The sequence below is a fragment of the Macaca thibetana genome, chromosome 14 (genome assembly GCF_024542745.1).
Source record: "Macaca thibetana thibetana isolate TM-01 chromosome 14, ASM2454274v1, whole genome shotgun sequence".
Lineage (NCBI taxonomy): Eukaryota > Metazoa > Chordata > Mammalia > Primates > Cercopithecidae > Macaca > Macaca thibetana.
Genome location: NC_065591.1, coordinates 29214126 through 29235209, shown reverse-complemented (window position 1 = coordinate 29235209; position 21084 = coordinate 29214126). Strand labels below are relative to the sequence as shown.

Here is a 21084-nt window from a genome sequence, read left to right as displayed (position 1 = left end):
CTGAATTCTTTTTAAAGGCTGATGTGGTAGTATGGCTCTACGGCATCATAGGAGGGGACCTCAGAAAGTTCGTGGAAAGATGGAATTAAAAGATAAAAATTTCAACTTTACTCCTCAACATAAGCTTCATCAAGTTCAAGGTACTTTTGTAAGAGATGATACCAGCCATTTAGTCCATCCCTAAAGAACTGAGCGTTCTGGGAATTTAACCACGTCAATGTGTTTTCCATATTATTAACTGAAGAAAAATGTTTGCCTTTGAAAGATTTTTAGGATTAGGGAGCAAAATCAGAAGAAGCCAAGACTGTAAGGAGGCTGCCTCTTGCATTCCCATTGAAATTCTCAGAAACTTACCCTGTTGGATGAGATGAATGAGCAGGCACATTACTAGGATAGAGGAGGACTCTCTAGTGAAGCTTTCTGGGCCATTTTTCTGCTAAAGCTTTGGCTAACTTTCTCAAAACCTCTCATAATAAGCAGACATTATTGTTATTTGGCCGTCCAGAAAGCCAGCAAGCAAAATAGCTCTCAAGTATTCCAAAAAACTGTTGCCATGACCTTTACTCTTGACTGATCAGCTTTCACTGTGATTGGACTACTTTCACCCCTTGGTAGCCATTGCTTTGATTGTGCCTTTTCTTCATGATTGTACTGATTAAACCATATTTTGTCTTTTTTTTTTTTTAAGACAGAGTCTCACTCTGTTCCCCAGGCTGGAGTGCATTGGCGTGATCTCGGCTCACTGCAACCTCCGCCTCCCAGATTCAAACAATTCTAGTGCCTTAGCCTCCTGCGTAGCTGGGATTACAGTCGTGCACCCCCATTCCCGGTGACTGTATTTTTGGTAGAGATGGGGTTTCTCTTTGTTGGCCAGGCTGGTCTCCAACTCCTGACCTCAAGTGTTCCACCCACTTGGCCTCCCACAGTGCTGGGATTATAGGCATGAGCCACTACATCCGGCCCATGTTTCATTTAATACAGTTCTTCAAAGACATGCTTCAGGATCTTGGTCCCACTTGCTTAAAATTTCCATTGAAAACTCTGTTCTACTCTGTGGCTGATCTGGGTGCCACAGTTTTGGCATTCATCGAGTGCAAACTTCAGTTTTTCAGTCAGAATTGTGTAAGCTGAACCAATTGAAATGTCTGTGGCATTGGCTATTGTTTCTGTTGTTTATCACTGATCCTGTTAAATTAGGGCACAAACGAGATTAACTTTTTCCTCAAAAATTGATGTGGATGGTCTGCGGCTGCAGACTTCATCTTCAACACTGTCTTGCCCAGTCTTAAAATGAGTTAGGCGTTTGTAAACTGCTGATTTTGGCAGGGGGCATTGTTCCCATAAACTTTTCATAAAGCATCAGTGATTTCATCATCCTTTCACCCAAGCTTCATCGTAAATTTGATGTTTGTTCTGCTTCAGTTTTAGCAGAATTCATATTGCTCCTGTAGGGGCTTTTTTCAAATTGATGCCTTATCCTTCTTAGTGCCTCAAGCTCGATTCTGTTCAGACATGTTATAAAAAGTTAATACGAGTTTATTTGGGTACAGAAAAATTTTAAAATCCACGCATAGTGTTTTCATAATATGCATTTTCACGAACTTTTTGAAGATCCCTTTCATTTACCCATCTCCTCTTATAGATACTTAGGTTCTTTAAAGTTTTGAACTTTTACAAGTGATGCTGTAAATAAAAAAAACCCAAACTTTTATGTGTTTCTCCCTGCATTTATATATTTCTAAGGCTAGATTCCTAGAAATACAGTGGGTCCAAAGGTAAGCTCATTATAAATTGTGCCAGGTGCTGTCAAATGGCCCCAGAGAGATTGTACTACCTTATACTCCCACCAGTAGGGTCTGAGGGTGCCAGTTTCCTCCCCTGCCAACCCTCAAGAGTACGCATCTTTTCAACTTTTGTTTTAAAACATTGCATTTCACCTGCATTTGTTTACCTGCTAGTGAGGCTGTGTGTCTTTTCATTTATTAGCCATGTTTATTTTTTGTGCAATGCTTGTTCATTTTCTTTATTCATTTTTTTTTCTTGGTTTGTTTGCAGTTCTCTTACTGATTTTTAAGGAGTTCCCATTAGGGACATAGAGGATTGTTTTAAAACATGCATTTAGAAAAAAAAAAAAAATCTTGATTGGCGTTTCTGGCTATAAAGCTCTATAAAAGACCAAGTACTTCTTTCTGGCATTGAAGGCTTTGGTTTTCTGCTTTGTTTTTATTTAATTAGGTGAAATTTTTCCTCCTGGCTGGAGAGTCCGGCTGTCTGTAAATGCATTATCATTTGTGCAGCACAGGGTGGATTGTGATGTGAGGTGGAAAGTGAGCCATGCCAGGCAGGGGTTGGAGCCTGTTGGAGCTGATTATCGTGGGTGTTCAGTGCGAAGCTGGATGTCTTGCCCCGTGTCTTTTAAAAACCGTGGTCTCTCATGTTGTTAGCATAAAGGCACTTGATTGACAAAAGGAGAGACAGGGAGAGTCTCTGGAGATGTGCTGGCACTCTGGTTCATTATGTTTCTTTATTCTACTGGCATTTCCTATGTCAGTCTTGCTTCATGTGGAGCAGCCAGTATTCCTCTCTTCACATCCAGGGCATGTGGAGAGCTGCCACCTTCCTTATAGTTAGATAACCTGGCCTCATTGTTCATAGGACACCAGAGCTTCCAGGAATGGGGTGGCCGAGGGCCTGGGTCCCAGCGCTTCGATGGCCTTTGATAACAGAGGCAAGCTCTCGACCGAACCCCTTTAGGCTCCTTCATTCCTGCCAGCCCACCCTTACCTCTCCTGTAGTAAAGGGCTTGTGCCTTTGCCTGCTCTGGGTGAGAGTCCCTGAGCACAGCGGTCCGTCACTGTGTTGCAGCTGTCACTATTGCCTAGATCCAGAAAAGGTAGGGTGCTAATGGTTTGGGATTCACCCTGGGGAGAAGGTGAATCAACCTCTCTGTGGATGGAAGACTGGAGGCTTGACTGAGAGGCTGTCTGCCACCCAGTGAAGAGCAGAAACAGAGGGCTGACTCAGAGAGGGATTGTCACCTGCCAGATGTACCTGGGCCTGGCTCTCTTCCCCTTTAACATGTGTCTGACCTTGATTTCCTGTGAGCTGGCTCTGTGGGCATGGGTCATCACAGAATGCTGGGCTTGTCTTACGGGCAGCTGTGTCAGATGGTGCTGACAGCACATGTTATCACATGCAAAGTCCTCGTGCCCCAGAGTTCTGGAGGCAAGCTTTTACCTGCCCCGGTTGCAGTATGAAGTACTGGGCTACATTTGAATTTTTACTTTGGGCCATAAAGAATTACTGGTTTACACTCAAGCTAATCTGGAGGTACAGTTTGCCTCACAGAAAATCGTAGGGTCCATAACCTTCTCAGGAAAGACAATAATAATAATATGAATAAAAAAGAATATGAATAAAACCATGAATTTTTGGTTCCTGTCCCCACTCCTGCCTTTTAAAATAAGCAAGTTGTCTGAGCATGAAGAGACATGTTTTAGTTCTGTAATCTTAAAATGCATGCAAATAGGGACTGTCCACAAGATGGAGGAATAATCCTAATTTGAAGGAATAATCCACAAAATGTTCATAGTGCTTGTAATCTCAGCACTTTGGGAGGCCAAGACGGGTGGATCACTAGGTCAGGAGATCGAGACCATCCTGGCTAACACGGTGAAACCCGTCTCTACTAAAAAATACAAAAAACTAGCCGGGCGAGGTGGCGGGCGCCTGTAGTCCCAGCTACTCGGGAGGCTGAGGCAGGAGAATGGCGTGAACCCGGGAGGCGGAGCTTGCAGTGAGCTGAGATCCTCCAGCCTGGGTGACAGAGCCAGACTCCGTCTCAAAAAAAAAAAAAAAAAAAAAAATTTTATAGTGTTTTACAGGGAAGCAACTGTCCATTTTTCCCTCCTCCTTTTTCTCTTTCCATTTCAATAGACACTCTGTTGCGGACTCTGGGCTGCATTAGAACACATTCCCTCCTCCAGTATCAAAGTTGCTCCTGGGTTGTGGGGGGAAGAAAGGCACCCAACAGAAATTTGTGAAGCATTATAGTAAATGAAGAGATCGAGGTTTGCATAAGTTATGTTGAGAGGTCTGAGTGGGAGCATGTACATTGTGTTGGGGGGACTAGGGAGAAAACCCCTGGAGAGGTGGGCTGGCCAGGATACCCAGGCTGGCCAGGATACCCAGGGCCGCCTCTGCTGACCCAGGGACCTTGAGTTTTACCTGCTGTGGAATGGGGATTTGAAACAACATGTGACATGGTCAGATTTGTTCTACAGCTATGTGAAGGATGCTTTTAGGGGCCAACACTGGAGCCAGGAAAGCCAGTAAGGAAGCCATTAGGGCCAAACAGGCAAGAAAAGCATTTGGACTAGGCTTGTGAGTGGCAGGAATGGGACATATTAATGAAAGCACCAGTTGGTTGATGGCGGTGGGGGTGGGGAGAGGGATGGTTGGTGGTTCTACCAGCTGAGATAGCGCATGATGCAGGAGGAGCAGCTTTAGAAGAAAATCCCAAAGTTCTGTTTTGGACATGCTGAGCTTGTGCCAGGGACGGAAGTATCTTTGGCAATATGGGGTGGAAATGTGAAGCCAAGGGTGGAGGATGTCGTTGAAGGGAAGAGAGCTGAATTGGCCGTGTTGGTTTGGAAGCTGTCACCGTGAAGGTCCAACTAATAGTGGACAAAATGACTTAACTAGGGAAGATGTCGTTTGCTTAAGCAGTTGGGAGCAAAACTCTGAAACCTGTTAGAGGAGGGAAAGGAGCTTCCAAGATGACTGAGAAGGAATGATCAGAGAGCCAGGTGTGTGTTAACGGGAGGCAGAGGAAGAGAAGAATATGGTGTGAGGGTGGCCAAGGGAATGGAGTTTCAGAAGGAGGGAATGATCTAGCTGATCCAAAGCAGCAGAATTGTGCCTAAGGAAAGATGGAAAATTAACATTTGAGTTCAATGATTGGGAGGTCCCCCAGTGACCTTGTGAAGACAGATTCAGAGAGAGTGATGGTTGTGGGAATCAGTGCTGGTGGAGAGAGCAGATGGCAAGGGATTGAAAAATATGCAGACTGTAGGGTTTAAACCTTGTTTTTTTTTAGACAGGGTCTGAGTCTGTCTCCCAGGCTGGAATGCAGTGGCATGATCTTGGCTCACTGCAACCTCTGCCTACTGGGCTCAAGTGATCCTCCCACCTCAGCCTCCTGAGTAGCTGTGACTTACAGGCACACGCCACCATGCCTGTCTAATTTTTAATTCTTTTTTTTTTTTTTTGGTAGAAATGACATCTCACTATATACCCCAGGCTGGTCTTGAACTTCTAGGCTCAAGTAATCCTCCCACTTGAGCCCTGCCAAGTGCTGAGATTACAGGCGTGAGCCACTGCGCCTGGCCTCAAACCTATTTACAAGTTAATCATGGTCTCAGCATTCGCCAGGCCTTTGACTTCTTCCGGCGTCTTGGTATTGAGCTGCCCCTGTTAGCAGGGAGCAATGGAGTCACCTGAAGAACTGGACCCACACTGTGGGGCACGTTATTTCAATTTACTGAAAAATCATTTCCTAATTAACAGTTCCCTTCTGTTCTTTCATCTCGCCTGGTATGATTCTATTGTATTCAGTTCGGGGTCGATCCTTTTACACTTCAGATCACCCTTCCTTTAATTATTAATCATGTAACTACATTAGAATGCTTTGTCTTATGAAATGACATGTTATGTACCTACATTACATCTAGTCTTTATATCATAGTAATTCTTTAATCATGAATAATAACACCTTTAAGAAATGAGCTCTAGTTAATCTTATGGCCACTATCTGCATGCTGTCATAAAATGTGTGAAAAATTCAGAAGCTTCTACTGAATTTTAGTATATATATATATATATATATATATATATTTTTTTTTTTTTTTTTTTTTTTTCCTGAAGAGGTTTTCTGGTGTGAGTGATATGCAGTGAGAATTCTACTGTTTTCAGGTCTGTGACTAGTTGGCTCCAGTACCAAGATGGACAAAACAGCCCTTTGATTACCCAGGGAGCCTGTCAAGTTTGTATTTGGTCAGCCTCTGTTTTACATATAAGGAAACTGAGGCACAGGGTGGGTAAGTAATTCCCTGAGCTTGGAAAGTAATGGTAATAGAATTCAGTGTATGGGCTCCAGGGCTGACTCAAATGAGAAGAGCTCTATAATCCATCTTTAATTTTTAAACTTGCTTCGTTTTCCGGAAGGTCCTAAGCTACCTTTTCATAGGCTACCCTTTGCAATCTGGAAACCCCAAACAGGTTTGTCTACACAGTTTCAGCCCTTTAAAACAGATTTACCAAATCTGATAGTCTCTTGCAAAGGTAAATTGCTCACTCAGGAGGTCTGAAAGCTGCGATCATTCAGACATGCATACTAAAGTGGGGACTCCATGGTAAACACTGCTTAACTCTGGCACTCTCTAGATGTACAAACATCATTTGCTCAAGAAGTCAGCTAATTCCTCATGATGGAGGGCCTGTCGTCGTGCTCAGGAGGGAGTGTGCCTGCGTGAGCAGATTGTAGAAGCGGGATGGACCAGTTTAATGGATTAAGCTACTTAAGAAAATGTAAAAAGACTCCCCGGTGAATATGCACACCCTTGTGCTTGACAGAAACAGGCTGGCATTTTTGATCTCCCTGGCAGGGTTGCTTTCCCAATCAGAAGTTATAAGCCAAACAATCATTTATTTGCTGAGACATGATGGAAGATTATGGATAATTGAAGTGAACCAGAGAGGCCCTTTAATCCATAGGGAACGGGAGGCAGGTGTGAGTCCCATCCCTTTGGAGATTATTTTCTCCTGTTGCAGGGGGCTATGGGGAGTAGCCATCTCCTAGCTGACAGTGGAAAATGTCGGAGTTGTAAAGTGCAGAGGCCAGAATTGGGTCTCATTTGGGAGCTGGAGACCTGGATTCTTTGGCCAGCTCCAGCACTGCCTTTTGATGAGCTGGTTGATCTCTGAGTTTTAGTCTCTCTGTATTAAACAGGGGGAACTATTTTCAGTACCTGCCTTTCAAGGATCTCTGTGTCAGTCCCACTTATTATTTTTAAATGCTGAAGACTCTATCTAGGACAGGCAGATGATGTGTGTTTGCCTGCTATGGGGACGATTACGAGTCCACAGAAACAAACAATGAGTGGGGGAATTGGGTTGTCATCTGTTACTGCCTTACTTTATGCACGGGGAAACTGAGGCTTAGGGAAATGAAGCAGCTCCCTCAAAGCCCAGTGGTGAGTCCCAAATGCCTTTTCTTTTGACCTGCTTTATAGCTTTATAGTTGTTTGGAAGGGTTGGTTCATGTGTATAGTTTGGCTGCTATTAAAGAGCTCTAGGAATGACTTAAGGAGGGCTAATTATTTCTTAGGAATAATTGAGCTGAGGCCATCGTGTATGAGAAGACACACAGCCAGATTCTGCATTGGGAGCTCTTTAACTGTGTCCTTAAAACCTGGTGTCTGGCCCCACAATCTGCTTTTCTGGATCTAAGGGACCACTAGGTCCCAGACAACCAGCCCAAATTCCAGCAGGCTTCCCATCTGACCAGGTTATACCCACTCTAGAGAGGCAGGAAGAGAAAAGGGACCCAGCCTTCTCTGACTCAGAGAGTCAGTAAGAATGTGTGGAGGGAAGGAAGGTATGACATATACTCGTACCATTTATTAACCCCCAAGTACATACCACCTGCTCTCTATATATGCTTTATCCTTCTATCTCTTGTATGTCCACATTTTACCTATATTTATATATATTTTATCTATATCTATACCTATATCCATATCTATAGCTATATCCATATCTTGATGATTATTTGTATCTATCATCCCTCTATCCCTCAGCAATGCTGCCCGGGAGGGGGGGTTTCAGTTTTACAAATGGAAAATTGAAGCTCAGAGAGGGTAGCTCTCTTGTCTGAAGTTGCCACAGCTAGTTATGGTTATAAGAGAATTCAGCATTAGAACCCAAGTCTGGCTCATTCCTGAGCTCATGCTCTTTTTAACAGACTGCCTTCCCAGAAGGGAGGACAAGGTGCAGGGATTGGGCTTCACTGTCTGGTTTGCTTGCCTTCCCCCATCCTTCACCCTCAAACCACTTCTGTGCTGGCCGCCCTGGTTTTTGACTCTGCTCTGTGCCTTTGGCCCCTCCTTAGTCGCAAAAGCCAGGGGGCCCTACCAAGTCACAGCCTTGGCTACCCCCCAGCTGAGCCCATCTGAGCCTTGCTCAGCCTCCTGCAGCCCCATGTTGAGGGGTGAGGAGGCAGATGGTGTGGACTATTCTAAGGAAGACAACTTTACTGTGGCTTTCCTCACCCTGACTTCTTAGGGAGTTAGTATTCAAAAAATATCTGGCCTACTGGCTAGGCCTTGCTATTTCTGTTTTTGGAATGTCATGGCTTAATAAGTTTGGTGGGTAAATCTATCTTAGGAGATATGTTTATTTTTTCCTCCACAATCAGCTTCTACCCTGCAACTGTTGCTGCCTTTCAGAATATGAACAGAGTTCATGCTAGATGGAATCTCCCAGAAGAATGTCTTTGCATTTGCTCTTTCTTGCTTGTCTTGCTCCAGTATGAACACTTGCCCCCTTTTATCTTGCATTCCTTTGTAGTTGGTGGGGTTTTTGAAGTAAGAATAAAGTGGTAAAAGCTTCCATATATCTTTCATAGGTTTTTTTTTCCCCTCAAATATTAGTGTAATTTTTGTTCTTTATAATGAAATTTTAGCAATGAAACATTTTTTAAAGGGGAGAGAAAAGATACGAAGAATAACACAAAGCCCGCTGTGTGCCTGCCACCCAGTTCCCCTGAATTCTGATATTTTGCCATGCTGACTTCAGATTTTTTTTAAAGACAGAAATCTTGCAGTTGAAGTTCATTGTGACGATCCCAGTTGCCAGAGGTACCCACGATCCTGAATTTGATTTTTTTTTTTTTGAGATGAAGTTTTGCTCTTGTTGCCCAGGCTAGAGTGCAGTGGCACGATCTTGGCTCACCGCAACCTCCGCCTCCGGGGTTCTAGCGATTCTCTTGCCTCAGCCTCTTGAGTAGCTGGGATTACAGGCATGCACTGCCACGCCCAGCTAATTTTTGTATTTTTAGTAGAGACGGGGTTTCACCATGTTGGTCAGGCTGGTCTCGAACTCCTGAGCTTAGATGATCCGCCCGCCTTGGCCTCCCAAAGTGCTGAGATTATAGGTATGAGCCACCACACTCGGCCCTGAATTTGATATTTATCTCTCCTGTACATTTAAAAAATCTGTATGTATCCATTAAAATAGTATTTTTTGAACAGGATGTAGGTGATATTCTGCAGTTTGCTCTTTTCACTTAGCAGTGAGTTTTCTCAGATTTACCTGTGTTGAGTCATGTAAACTCTAGTTCATTTAATTGAAGTTCTGAGTAGCCTTTCATTGTGTGAATGTACTCTGTTTTCTCATCCATTCTCCTTTTGATGAACATTTAGTTTGTCTTACAGTTTTGTATGATAGTAGTGTCTCACTGAATGTTCTCTTACTGTCACCCTGTGCACATGTGCATGTTTGTCCCTGGGCCTAGAGTATGTATTAGGATTGGCTGGGTCGAAGTGTTAGAGGCGTTTAAACCAGAGTGATTCCATCTTAATAGGGGCTGGATAAAATAAGGCTGAGACCTACTGGGCTGCATTCCCAGGAGGTTAGGCATTCTAAGTCACAGGATGAGATAGGAGGTTGGCAGAACATACAGGTCATAAAGACCTGCTGATACAACAGGTTTCAGTAAAGAAGCCGGCTAAAACCCACCAAAACCAAGATGGCGAGGAACTTGACCTCTGGTCGTCCTCATTGCTCATGATATGCTAATTACAATGCGTTAACATGCTAAGACACTCCCACCAGTGCCATAACAGTTTGCAAATGCCATGGCAATGTCAGGAAGTTACCCTATATGGTCTAACATGGGGAGGAGTCCTCACTTCCAGGAATTGCCCACCCCTTTCCTAGAAAACTTATGAATGATCCACCCTTTGTTTAGCATGTAATCAAGAAATAACCATAAAAATGAGTAACCAGCAGCCCTCGGGGCTGCTTTGCCTATGGAGTAGCCATTCTTTTATTCCTTTGCTTTCTTAATAAACTTGCTCTCATGTTACTTGGGATTCGCCTCAAATTCTTTCTTGCATGAGATCCAAGAACCCTCTGTTGGAGTCTGGATCGGGACCCTTTTCCAGTAACAAAAGCGTGTGAGCTTCACTAGGAGTTGCCAAATTGCTCTTCAGATGTGCCGTGTGTGAGTTCCTGTTCCTCCCCATCTTCACGCCACTTGAGAATGTCAGGCTTCAAAGTTTTGCAAGTCTGATGGGTGTGAAAGAGAGCCCTCTTGTTCCATTAATCATTCTTTGATTACAAGTGAGATTAAGTGTATATTAAGTGGTTATTTGAGTTTCCTCATTAGTGAAAGTACCTGTTCATGTGCTTTGTCCATTTTTCCGCTGGGCTGCTTGTATTTTCTTATATCATTTTTTCAGAAAATTCTAGATATTGATGCTTTGTGGGTTATACATGTGGCAGATAATCTTATTCTAGTTCGTGGCTTCTCTTTCAACTTTGTTTATAATATCTATTGATGATTAGGAGTCTTAACATTTTCCTGCAGTTGTATTTATCAGTCTTTTCCTTTGTGGCCTGTGCTTTGAGTCTTATTTCGGAAGAATTTCTTCCTTACCCTGAACTCATAGAGATACACTTTGGGGCCTATATGAAGATGGTTTTGCTTTTCTGGCCTTATTCTTTAGTTGACTTTGGTATTTTCCACATTTGCTCTGCCTGGAGACGTCTGCGCGGAGCAGAAGAGAGGCTACCGAATGGTTCCCAGTGGCTGTGGAAATTGTTGCAGTTGTTCCTGGGCACAAGGGGCTGGGCTGAACTTGGGGTTGTAGCAAAATCCTTCCTGGGCAGCGGCTCTTCCTGAGAGGTGCTGAAGTGCAAGTTGATTGGCTCTCTCATGAGCCCTGGCTTATCGCAAGCCAGATAAAATTGGTCGTAAAGTTGTCCCCTCCTTCAGTTTAGCAGCATGCCCAACTCACTTCCTCCTGCCACTGCTGATTGAGCTGAAAAGACAGAAGGCATGGGGGGATGGCTCCTGCTCTGGGTTCTTTCCCAGGCCTGACCAGCGGCCAGCCCTTGGCAAGGACATGGGTGTGAGTGAAAAGCAAGCGCTTGCAAAAGTTCTTCCAGAAGTTCTTGACTTCAGTGCCTTTACTCGTGGGAGCCCAGCAGTGTTCTTCACCCCAGTCTCATTTATCCATTGCATATTGCGTGGCAGAATATAAATGGGTTCAACTCCTGTTTAGATAAATTCACAGAACTTAAGAATGTCACAACTGGAAAGGTTCTTAAGGGTCAACAGGTTCCGTTGCCTGTTCATGCAGTCAATAGGCATTTATGGAGGGTCTTCCAGGCACCTGGCACTTGCTGGTTGCTGAGGATGCAACAGCAAGAAGACATGGTGTGGGGAGCAGCCAGTCAACAACGGGGCTCATTTCAGAGTGGTGGGTGTGATGGGATAGGGAGAATGTGCCTTGGAATTGGCCACTTTTGTCATTTTCTTATTTTACATAAACCTGTAGTCTTCTAGTGCAGGGAGTCAGTTGGCAAATGGGCTGAAGCCAGCCATCACCTGCTTATAGACACTCCCCTGAGCTAGGTATGGTTTTTACATATTTAAATGGTTGGGAAAAAATCAGACATTTATAATATATTTTGATAATGGAAAACAGTAACTTTGAACCTTAATTAAGTGAAATGTTAATTACCCTTCCCAAAAAGAATTCCATTTTTTTCTTAGTAGACCTATATTACAGAAAATTGTTCCCAATGATTATGAAAATATTTTGAATTTAATCAACAAAAATTTGTGGAATATTCTTTTCTTTCCTCTTATATAGGTACCTTAATTTGGCCTCTTGGCCTACACGGCCTGAAATATTTACTCTGGCCATTTACAGACTTTTTCTAGCTGTGTTACCTTGGGAAAGTTACTTCAGTCTCAGTTTCCTCATCCTGCAAAATGGAAATGGTGCCTATTTCATAGGGCTGTTGTCAGGAGTGAAAAAGAACTGAAGGGCTGGGCACGGTGGCTCACGCCTGTAATCCCAGCACTTTGGGAGGCCGAGGCAGGCGGATCACAAGGTCAGGAGATCGAGACCATCTTGGTCAATATGGGGAAACCCCATCTCTACTAAAAATACAAAAAAAATTAGCTGGGCGTGGTGGCATATGCCTGTAATCAGACAGAGGAATTGCTTGAACCCGGGAGGTAGAGGTTGCAGTGAGCAGGAATCACGCCACTGCACTCCAGTCTGGGCAACAGAGCAAGACTAAGTCTCAAAAAAAAAAAAAAAAAAAAACCCCCAGAAAAACGGATGTTCCACTCCTGCTGTGTGTATGTGTTTCAGTAGATGTCAGGTCTTCCCTAGTGAAAAGTCTGTAATAATTGATTTCTTGAGGGCTGTTAAAGGGAGCAGGAGGAGGGATGGGATGAGGGTGGGGCCGGGGCTCAGTGCTCATCTTGGAGGTCAGTATCGTGACAAACAGCATCTTCCAGAGTTGCTGTCAGACCCCCAAAACTGTGGACCTTAGATCTCACAAAGACCGTATCCTGATGGCTCTGCAAACCCACACTAGATTAACATTGCTGCAACATAATTTTCCTCATGAAATGCACTGAAGCATAACTAAAAAAATGTAAGTAGCAGCTATCAGGACCTTAATGAGGTTATAAATACAGCAAGAAAATAATTTGTAAAACTCTTTCCTGGTGAAAAACTGTCCTTTACCTAGAACTCTTTGCTTGCCCCGTTAATAACAGCCATTGGCTTTCTTTACTAACTCGCTTTGTAAGAAAGGAACAAAGCCTTTAACATTTTGTAACTCATGCTGCTTTACCCTTGTAGGAGAAACAACCATATAGCCGTAGGAAGTGCAGACTCCTCATGGCAGAGTAGGCAGCTAGGCCCCCTCACTATCCCGGTGACTTGCTCCATCCATCAGTTGTTCCTGCTGCAGTATTGCACACCATCTTCTTTTAGGATCATAGGCAGTGTAAATATGAAATCTGTGGATATCAATAGCCAGTGGTCCTGGGCTGAACCCAGGGGTCGTGTTATACCTTCTCACCAATTTCCCTGGGCTGTCTTTCTTTAACAGATGGGTAAATGGAGGCTGGGGCTACTGGAATGAGCTCACAGGGCAGGGTGGTCTGAAGAGTCTAGACAGAGCTGGAGACATGGCTATGCTGAGGTACTTAGACCCAGAAGGCCCATCTTCGCCCCAGACTCAGCCTTGTGTGACTGTTCTTGGTGACAGCTGGAGTGCTCTTCATAGGCAGGCTCTAGCAGGAAGCAGTTTGATGGGAACCGAATGGGAAATGCACAGGACAGATGTCTCTAGTTCCTTCTTACACTGATGCTACCATGCGGAGCAGCCTAGAGTCGAGGAGGTCTTCAGGGATTTTCTAGGGATGTTTGTAAACAGATCATTGCAGAGCAGCTCACTCACTGGCCTTGTGCCTGTGCATGGAATGTGTGTGTGTGTGTGTGTGTGTGTGTGTGTGTGTGTGTGTGTGTGTATGTATACGTTTAAAGAAGGCAGTCATGGAAAACAGACAGTGGCGTTCAGTGCCTCGTAACACTGTGTTGGCATTAGGCAGTGGAAAGAGGTTATTAATTCTCTGGGGAGGTTTTAGACAAGATCCGTTTGAGATTTGAGATTTGCAGAACCAAATGCTAAGCCTGTGTGTCTGTACATATGTATGGGTGTATGTCTTGCTTTTGCTGTTCATTGAGCAGAGATTGTCTCAGATCCAGATTGTCAGGAAGCAGAGGATAAAAATGAAGGCCACTGGGCAGAAGTTGGAAAGCAGGGCTGTCATGGTTTGCAGATGTCAATTCTAGATTGCATCATGACAAGGGGTCCCCCTAGGGTGGGAAGAACAGCAGAAGGAGAGGAGAGAGCCAGGAGGACTCCAGCTGGTAGGCTGGAATTCCCATTTCTCAGCTGGAAAAGTCAACCTCACTAACTGCGTGTTCTGGAGTAATTTGGGTGGAATGCAGCAGCTGTCTGAGTTTGTGTAGTTGCACCAATTTCGGCCCCCTTGTCAAATATAAATTTGTGGGAGCCAGCAGTTTTGGAAGAAGCTTCTGCAGGAGGCTGTTTGCCTTTGTCCAATAGAACGGGACTTGGAATTTTTTTTTTTTTTCATTCTTGGTGCAGATGGTGTAGTTATTTTAAGTAAGTGATTTGCTGCAGTGAAAATGGGCAACTCTTTTTCATTTTTCAGCTTAATGAAAAAAAGAGAAGGGAGGAGGAGAAACCCCAGCTAGCCAACTTTGTGCTAATGCTTGTCTTTTTTGGATTCTAAATGTGTCCCAAGGCACTAAGATGGGATAAATATTTCAGCCACTAGAAAGTCCTGCTGTCGGCCTGAAAAGATTTCTAACCTCTTTTAAAGCAGACTGGGTAGTAATTTACTTGTACAAATCCAGACACCCCCATGTCCCTTGTTTTAACTATGCATGTACAGATTCTACTCACATTCTAGGGGGATGAGGTAAGGGGCAGATGGAACTCTCTAGGGAAGAGTATGTGGGAAAGGGAGGAAATAAATTAGTGACTGAACATTTGCCTTCCTTCTTAGAGTGGTTACAAGTATTCATTGGAGACCTACAGAGTGGTCAGGTGCCCAGGGTGCAGAGTTGAACAAAACAGTGCCTCTCTGCCTTCATGGAGTGTTCAGTCTAGGTGGAGAGATAGTACAGACACACCAGTAAGCAAAAGTTGGAATAAAGGAAAGCAGGACATTACCAGCATGAAAAACAGGGAGACGAGCTTTAGATTGAGTGTCCATGCAGGGACCTGAAGAAGTAATTTAAGCGGAGGTCTGAAGGATGAATGAGGTTAGCCTCACAGTGTATTAGTTTGCTCGGGCTGCTGTTAGGTTGGTGCAGATGTAATTTCCTTGTGCATTATGCAACTACTTTTGCACCAACCTAACATAGCAAAGTCCACAGGCTAGGTGGCTGAAACGACAGAAGTTTGTTTTCTCACAGTGCTGGAGGCAAGAAGTCTGAGATGGGGGTGCAGGATTAGTTTCCTCTGAGGCCCGTCTTCCTTGGTTTATGAATGGTTGTCTTCTCCCTGTGTCCTCACATGGTCTTCCCTCTTCCATGGTCTCTGTCCTGATCTCTTCTCAGAAGGACATCAGTCATACTGAATTAGGGCCCACACTAATGCCATCGTTTTAAAGATCCTCATCTCCAAATACAGTCACATTCGGAGGTTCTGAGGTTCAGGACTTCAACATATAAATTTTGGGGGGGACACAGTTGAGCCCATTACACAGATGAAAGGTAGGTGGAAGAATGTCTGGGCTCGGCAAACAGCACATCTGGAGGCCTCACAGCGGGGGGTACTGAGGTGTGTTGCAGGAGATGATGTGAAATGAGTATCTAGAAGTAAGCAGCAACTGGACCATGCTGGACTTTGTAAACTATGGCCAGAGTTTTAGATTTATTCTGAGGACACAGAGAACCCGTAGTGCGTTTTAAAATCTCACTCTGTGTGAAGAGAAGGAACTGGAGGGAGTGAGAAGTGGGGAGTCCAAAGGTTTTTAATTAATAAACTAAGGTTTGTGAACCTCGCCACTATTGACATTTTCAGCTGGATGATTCTTCATTATGGGGGCTGTCTTGTGCATTACAGGAGGTATAGCAACATCTCTGGACTCTGCCCACTAGATGCCAATAGCACCCCCATCTCCCCATCACGACAACCCAAAATGTCTCCAGAGAGTGCCGTATGTTCCCTGGGGGGCAAAATTGATCCCTGTTGAAAACCCATGGTTGAAAAGGGCAAGAGATAATGGTGACTTGGATTGGGTGGTGCCAGTTGAGTGATGGGTTTGCAAATTGGATGGGTTTGAGGCAGGTTTTTGAAGGCAGAATCAATAAGATTTAACCTGCCTTTGCCTTACTTTCTCCTCATGCCTTTTTTTTTTTTTTTTTTTAAAGACAGAGTTTTGCTCTTGTTGCCTAGGCTGGAGTACAATGGCGTGATCTCGGCTCACTGCAACTTCCACCTCCCAGGTTCAAGCGATTCTCCTGCCTGAGACTCCCAAGTAGCTGGGATTACAGGTGTGCATCCACACCTGGCTAATTTTGTACTTTTAGTAGAGATAGGGTTTCACCATGTTGGTAGGCTGGTCTCAAACTCCTGACTTCAAGTGATCCACCCACCTCAGCCTCCCAAAGTGCTGGGATTACAGGTGTGAGCTACCGTTACTGGCCCTCCTCATGCTTTTGAGTTTGATGATGTCACTTCCGTAAAGCACATGGCTGTGCACCACCTGCATGCCTAATACAGTCGCTCAGAAGAGAAAAAAGAATGTGCCTCTCTGTTACTGTTCACCAGGCCCCGGGATCCCTGGTCCTACTGAGAAAGCACTTTGAGCCCCGTGGCTGGCAGGACCACCTGTGTGTAATAGACATGGTATTTAGTCTCTGCATCCACCCATCCATTTGTCAAGTCCGTGTGCCGCCAGCCTTATTGACTCTCAGAGGAAGTGCTTTGGAATCTAATCTGGCCAATTCTCCTGCTCCAGAAATCTGTTTATCAGAACATGATTTCACAGTTGCAGTGACATTTCCAGGGGGGCTTGCCTTCGAGGAGCTACCTCTACAAATGCATGTGTAAGTATTTCCAAACAAAGCAGAATGACCGTTACATTCCCGGCCCCTGGAGAGTTCTCTGCTTGCTGGAGAAGCCCAGAGCAGTTGTTAGCAAACAGCCGGAATGTGTGGATTTTCTGGGTTGAGCATTCGTTGTCTGGCTAGTATCCAGTACCTGGCTGCCCTTCTGGGGTCCCCCTCACGCCCTTGCCTGGAGATGGTGAATTGGTTTCATGTTCTTCTCGGGGTTGTTAGTGGCTTTCTGGAGTCCAGTCTTGAGAGGGAGTCTCATATGGATTCTGGGCTCGGTGAAACAGAGCATCATGATTAATTAGGGATGGCCGACTTTGCACTAGGATAGGAGAAATTGCAGCAGAATAGGAGAAATAGTAGCATAATACCTTTGCATTTCCTAACAATCAGAGCTGCATGATTTTTAAATTCCATGTCGTTCCATGTTCTGGGCTACATCTTCCTGCACAGAGTCTTTGCTGACACTGTTCTCTAGACCTGAGGGGTGCTTAGTTTTTATCTCTGTGTGTCTATCAACATCCACTGTAGATGCTACCCTCTTTCTAGGAATCTTTTTTGATTTCTTTGAATTGTGACTTTATCTTAAGAACACCAGGGAGCCATTCAATGACCTTTTAAAGTTAAGAAATGATTGACTTGGTGTTTAGACAGATCCTTCTGGCCACAGAGGGGAGAGTGGGTTGGAGGGGGGCAAGATGGGAGGCAGGGAGACCAAGTTGGGAAGTTGTGCCGCGTAGCAGTCCCCGTAAGAGAGGGTGGCTGCTTCGGCTGAAGTCGCAGCTGTGGCAATGGAGACTTGGGGACTGGCCATTATCAGAACATGATTTCACAGTTGATAGACTGAGGAGGGGACAAGGGAGATTTCTAGGGTTCTGATGTGGGCAGTTGGGCAGGGTAGAGCCCCTCATTGTAGCTTCTCTCCTAGAGCTCTCCAGTGAGTGATGAAAGCTCATTTTCAGTAATGAAACATGCATGTGCATTATTAATTCTGTATAATGCAGCAGATAGTCCACAAGGGAAATTCCATGGCACCAAGGCCGGTGGGGTATTGCTTGCCTGTGACGGTGTCCATTGTAATTGGTTGTTGCCTGCTTGTTCTAGTTATAAAATAATTTTAGTATCACCCCAGTGGTACTATCACCAGACTACAGAGTTAGTGCTCATCTGTGTTTGGAGAAGCCAGGGAACACGTTAGAGGAAAGGGGACATATTTGTTTGCTTAAGGGTGTGTAGGGATTTACTAGGAGACCCAGCAGGCCGAAGGGCATCCCTGGTAAAAAAGAATAGCACACATAAAGGATAGTGGTCTGTAGGCGGATATGATGTTAGGGATCTGGAGATCTAGAGATGCTTCTCCTTGGCAAGGTTTTTGAAAGAGAATTATGGACCCTTCTCTTCTCCTGCTACCCCCAGGCAGGTCTGGACATCACTGTTCTTATTTTGCTGTGTGTGCCTTTCCAGCCTAAAGGTATAATAAGCCCTAGGCTTTATCTCTGTATCTTTAGAACACAGCACAAGTATCTGGTCATAAATGTCTAGTAAATGCTTATGGAATGACTCAGGAGGAGGCTCTGGAGCTGTGGTGTGCTGAAGGACTGGTCTTTTTTTTTTTTTTTTTTTTTTTTTTTCTTCTGCTTTTCCCCAAAACTCTTTTACTCACATGGCTCCTTGTCCCCCAGCCATTGATCACAATGGCTCAGACTGGTCAGATCGATCAGATCCTGGCTGCCTTGAAAATCTGCCCCCAGGGTCCACTGGTAGATGAACTCAGCACGCTGCCCACCTCCACCGCCACAGCACTGGCCTTCTCTATTTGCTTTCCAGCCTGAGAGTTGGCTGTTTGGGTTGGGGACTTTGGCACTTTATGACCATGTTCAGTGGAGTTGAATCTGAACTTGCAGCTTGGTTCTCAGCCTCCAGTAACTCTTGGCAGGCAATTTCGTGACCTTGGGACCCTCATGGAGGTTACAAATCCCGAGTTCAAGATTCAGTGCGGCCTTTTCTACCTGTGCGACCTCAGGCAGGTTGGTTTTATAGGTCTGGGCTCCTGTTTCCTAGAGTGAAATGATCTCCCAGTATTTCTGCCAACTTGGCCCAGCTTCAAGGATTCTGTGATTGTAAGGGCTACAGAGTCTGAGGCCTGGAAAGGTCTTGCAGTTCCTACTGTTGGAGACATTGGGAGTCCAGTGCTCACTCCTGTCTAGAATTTCAATTTTTAATCACTGCTGATGGGCCAGAAAAGAACATTTGGATTTTACAACCAGTCTTTGATGGAGAAAGAAAAAAAGTCAGTGAACACCCATTTTGTGCTCGACATTTAAGTATGTTTGTTCCCTGTATTTCTCCATTTAGTCCTTTCAGAATCTCCGGAGGTGGACTGGGGCAGATTATTAGTCCATTTCACAGATGAGGAAACTGAAGGTCAGAGAGGTTGAGTCACCTACCAGAAGTCTCACCTATACCGAACCAGACACCTTTCAGCTGAGTCCCTACTGTTGCTGTGCCATCTGACCTGTCCCCTCTCTCCAACAGAGAGCCAGCTGCTCCCCGGGAACAACTTTACCAACGAGTGCAACATACCAGGCAACTTCATGTGCAGCAATGGACGGTGCATCCCGGGCGCCTGGCAGTGTGACGGGCTGCCTGACTGCTTCGACAAGAGTGATGAGAAGGAGTGCCGTGAGTGGCCTGGCCCTTTGCTGGGGTGGGGTGGCAGCCATCCTGGGGCAGAGGGGAGCCGGTCCTGAGCTGGCTTAGACCCTGCACACTCTGCTTGCTGCAAGCTGGTGGTTTTGTGCCTCTTGCCAGCAGTCCTGCTTCTCTGCTGTATCTCCATCTCAGTGTCACATGATCTGTGTAGACACAGGGATCTTGGTGGAGGTGGAGCTAAGGCTTTGAGAGAGCAGAAGGTTTTACCATCAGGCTCTACTAATCCCTACCCTGGAGTCCCGCCCTTGCCTTCATTTTATATACAAGCCAACTGAGCATCCCAGAGGTTATATGGCTGCAGCACCTTAAAACCAGCAAGTGGCACATTGGACGTGGGAACCCAGGGCTGCCTGACTCCAGGGTCCATGCTGGTGACCATCTAACAGAGCACCGTGGAATTTTCTTGATGATTAAATGAGGCATAGCATCCCACCAAGTATCCAGCATGGAGTTGGCACTGAATACATAGTAACGTACTTTCCCATCCCCTTTTCTCTGCCAATAGATATGGCTTGAGCCTTTGCTGGGGACATCATCTCCTAATGGGCACCACCAGGATCAGATGGTTTTGTGATCCTCCCCACCCCACCTCCTTTTCAGCCCTTTGCCTGTTTTGTGCCGCTGAAACATGTGTGAGAGTTGGGTTGATGGTCATCCACGAGAAAAGAGGCACCGGGGATGTGAGTTGAAAGGGTCCGTGGTGTCAAGTGATCCTGCTCCCTGCCCTGCAGAGGTGTATTTCTCTTCCTCTTCAGTTTGTCTCTGCAGAGTGAGCTTGGCCATGTGCCCTGTGTGGTTGTCCTCCTGGGTGCCCTGGTAGGTAGGAAACATGACTGACAAGTGGTGGGCACAGTGTTGTCTCACAGGGGATTGCCTTGAGACCACATGACTAGACGATGGTTCCTGGCTCTTTCGTGTGCTTTGGGCACCAGGCCACGTGGCCTGTCTGACAGTAGAACTGTGTGTCCTGGCTCTGAGCCTGCTGTCTCCCTGGAAGCCAGCTGAGGAAACAGCTGAGGACAGGTTAATCATTTGAACTTCTTTTTTTTTTTTTTTCTCCCCCAAATGGAGTCTTGCTGTGTCACCCGGGGCTGGAGTGCAGTGGCGCGATCTTGGCTCACTGTAACCCCCACCTCCCAGGTTCAAGCAATTCTCCTGCCTCAGCCTTCTGAGTAGCTGGGATTACAGGCGCCCACCACTGCGCCTGACTAATTTTTGTATTTTTAATAGAGACGGGGTTTTACCATGTTGGCCAGGCTGGTCTCAAACTCCTGACCTCATGATCCGCCCACCTCAGCCTCCCGAAGTGCTGGGATTACAGGCGTGAGCCACCGCGCCCAGCCAATCATTTGAGTTTTTAACATATCTCTGACCAGAATTTGGGGCCCCTGTCTGTTGACGCACAGGAAGGGGTACCTCTGACCAGAGTTTGGGGCCCCTGTCTGTTGACGCACGGAAAGGGGCACTGGCTTTGGAGTTCACATACCTCTGGAGCAAGCTGCCCCCTCTGAAACTGGCCCTTTGCCCATCCAAGGGTTCCCGTATCCCCAGTGCCTGCTCCTGCCCTTCAGAGAAGTTTCTGGGATGGGAAAATTGAGGTGTGTTTTTTGGGGAGAATACT

At 45.5% G+C, this 21084-nt stretch overlaps 1 protein-coding gene across 3 annotated transcripts in view; it reads left to right on the top strand.

Annotated features, from left to right (window-relative positions):
- Positions 1–21084, top strand: part of LDLRAD3 (low density lipoprotein receptor class A domain containing 3) — a 285609-nt gene that overhangs the window by 69636 nt on the left and 194889 nt on the right. For 2 of the 3 annotated variants that reach the window (XM_050759444.1, XM_050759445.1), the window contains exon 2: positions 19287–19433. The exons of the other annotated variant lie outside the window; for it this stretch is intronic. In XM_050759444.1, the coding sequence (XP_050615401.1) occupies positions 19287–19433 (147 nt within the window). The remainder of the gene's footprint in view (positions 1–19286; positions 19434–21084) is intronic. 3 annotated transcript variants of the gene reach the window in all.